General features: G+C 44.6%; 1 protein-coding gene across 1 annotated transcript; it reads right to left on the reverse strand.

Annotated features, from left to right (window-relative positions):
• Positions 1-276: 276 nt before the first annotated feature.
• On the reverse strand, positions 277-1,117 carry LOC122482767 (olfactory receptor 5F1-like). The gene is given in 2 exon segments (XM_043579064.1): positions 277-312; positions 314-1,117. Coding segments are annotated over 2 exon segments (840 nt in total).
• Positions 1,118-1,413: the final 296 nt, after the last annotated feature.

A 1,413-nucleotide genomic window follows, 5' to 3' on the forward strand; every position in this document is an offset into this window, starting at 1 on the left:
TAATTAGATCAAAGTCCTGAGTCCAGAGAGAAGATGGACTATTTACATTATGCCAATTTGGGGACATGTATTTCAGTATTAACAGAAAGCAATTACTTAGAAATATCTTCATGAAAAGTGTAGACTTCAATCAACCCGCAGAAAAATTAGTTCAAAAAATTTACAAAGCATATCAGACAAATGGAGGGATCCTCCTCCTGGTAGTGAAATTCCATAAAGCCTTCTTTACTTCCTCATTCCTGAGGCTATAGATCAGAGGATTTAACATGGGGATCACTACTGTGTAGAACACAGAAGCCACTTTGTCCTGACCCAAGGAGTAGCTGGAACTAGGTCTCAGATAGGTATAGATGGCGGTGGCATAGAACAGAGTTATCGCTGTCAAGTGAGAGGCACACGTGGAGACGGCTTTGTGCCTCCCCTGCCCTGAATGCATGTGGAAGACAGAGAAGAGAATGTAGGAGTAGGAGGTGAGGATGATCAGCAGAGTCCCGGCCAGATTCGCACCAGCAAATGCGGAAAAGATACTTTCATTCACGTGTGTGTCAGCACAGGAGAGTCTAAAGAGTGGAGGGCTGTCACAGAAGAAGTGGTGAATGACATTGGAACCACAGAATGGCAAGCTGCCTACATAACTCGTGTTAACTATGGAGTTCAACAATCCTGCCGTGAAAGCCCCTGCTGCCATTTTGAGGCAGACTGTCCTGGACATGATCAAGGAGTAAAGGAGGGGGTTGCATATGGCCACGTAACGGTCATAGGCCATTAAGCCAAAGAGGATGGCTTCGGTTGTGGCCAAGGCGATAAAGAAGTACAATTGCAGGAAGCAGCCTGCGAAGGAGATGGTTTTCGTCTCTGACAGTAAGTCTGCCAGCATCTTTGGGGTGATGGCGGAGGAATAACAAACATCCACAAAGGACAGGTTAGCCAGGAAGAAATACATGGGTGTGTGAAGTCGGGAATCAGTGCCGATTAAGAGGATCATCCCAACATTCCCCAAAACTGTAAGGGCGTAAATCCCAAAGAAAAGCAGAAAGAGGATGATCTGTAGCTCCATGGTGTCTGCTAATCCCAACAGGATGAACCCCTCCAGCGAAGTGTCGTTCTTGCCCCTCATGTGTTACAAATACACTTTGCTGAAACTTGCATTAGGTGTCAATATTGCCAATATTGCTTATGGGAAATAGAAATGTGAATGGGGTTATTCATGCATCAGAAAGGAAAAAACAACCTAGGGTAGTACAACACAGTAAATAGAGTGACACAGGAAGTGGAAAATTGGGGGACAAAGAGGTGAGCTTTATAAGCAATTGTCTGTGTGATGTCACTAGTGCAAGGCCACAGACATGTCACTCAATTTCTGTAAAAGCCATCTGTGTTTGTCTATTCTTTCATTCCAGCTAATAGCTGAAT

This window comes from Prionailurus bengalensis, chromosome D1, assembly GCF_016509475.1.
Source record: "Prionailurus bengalensis isolate Pbe53 chromosome D1, Fcat_Pben_1.1_paternal_pri, whole genome shotgun sequence".
In the NCBI taxonomy this organism is placed as follows: Eukaryota; Metazoa; Chordata; class Mammalia; order Carnivora; family Felidae; genus Prionailurus; species Prionailurus bengalensis.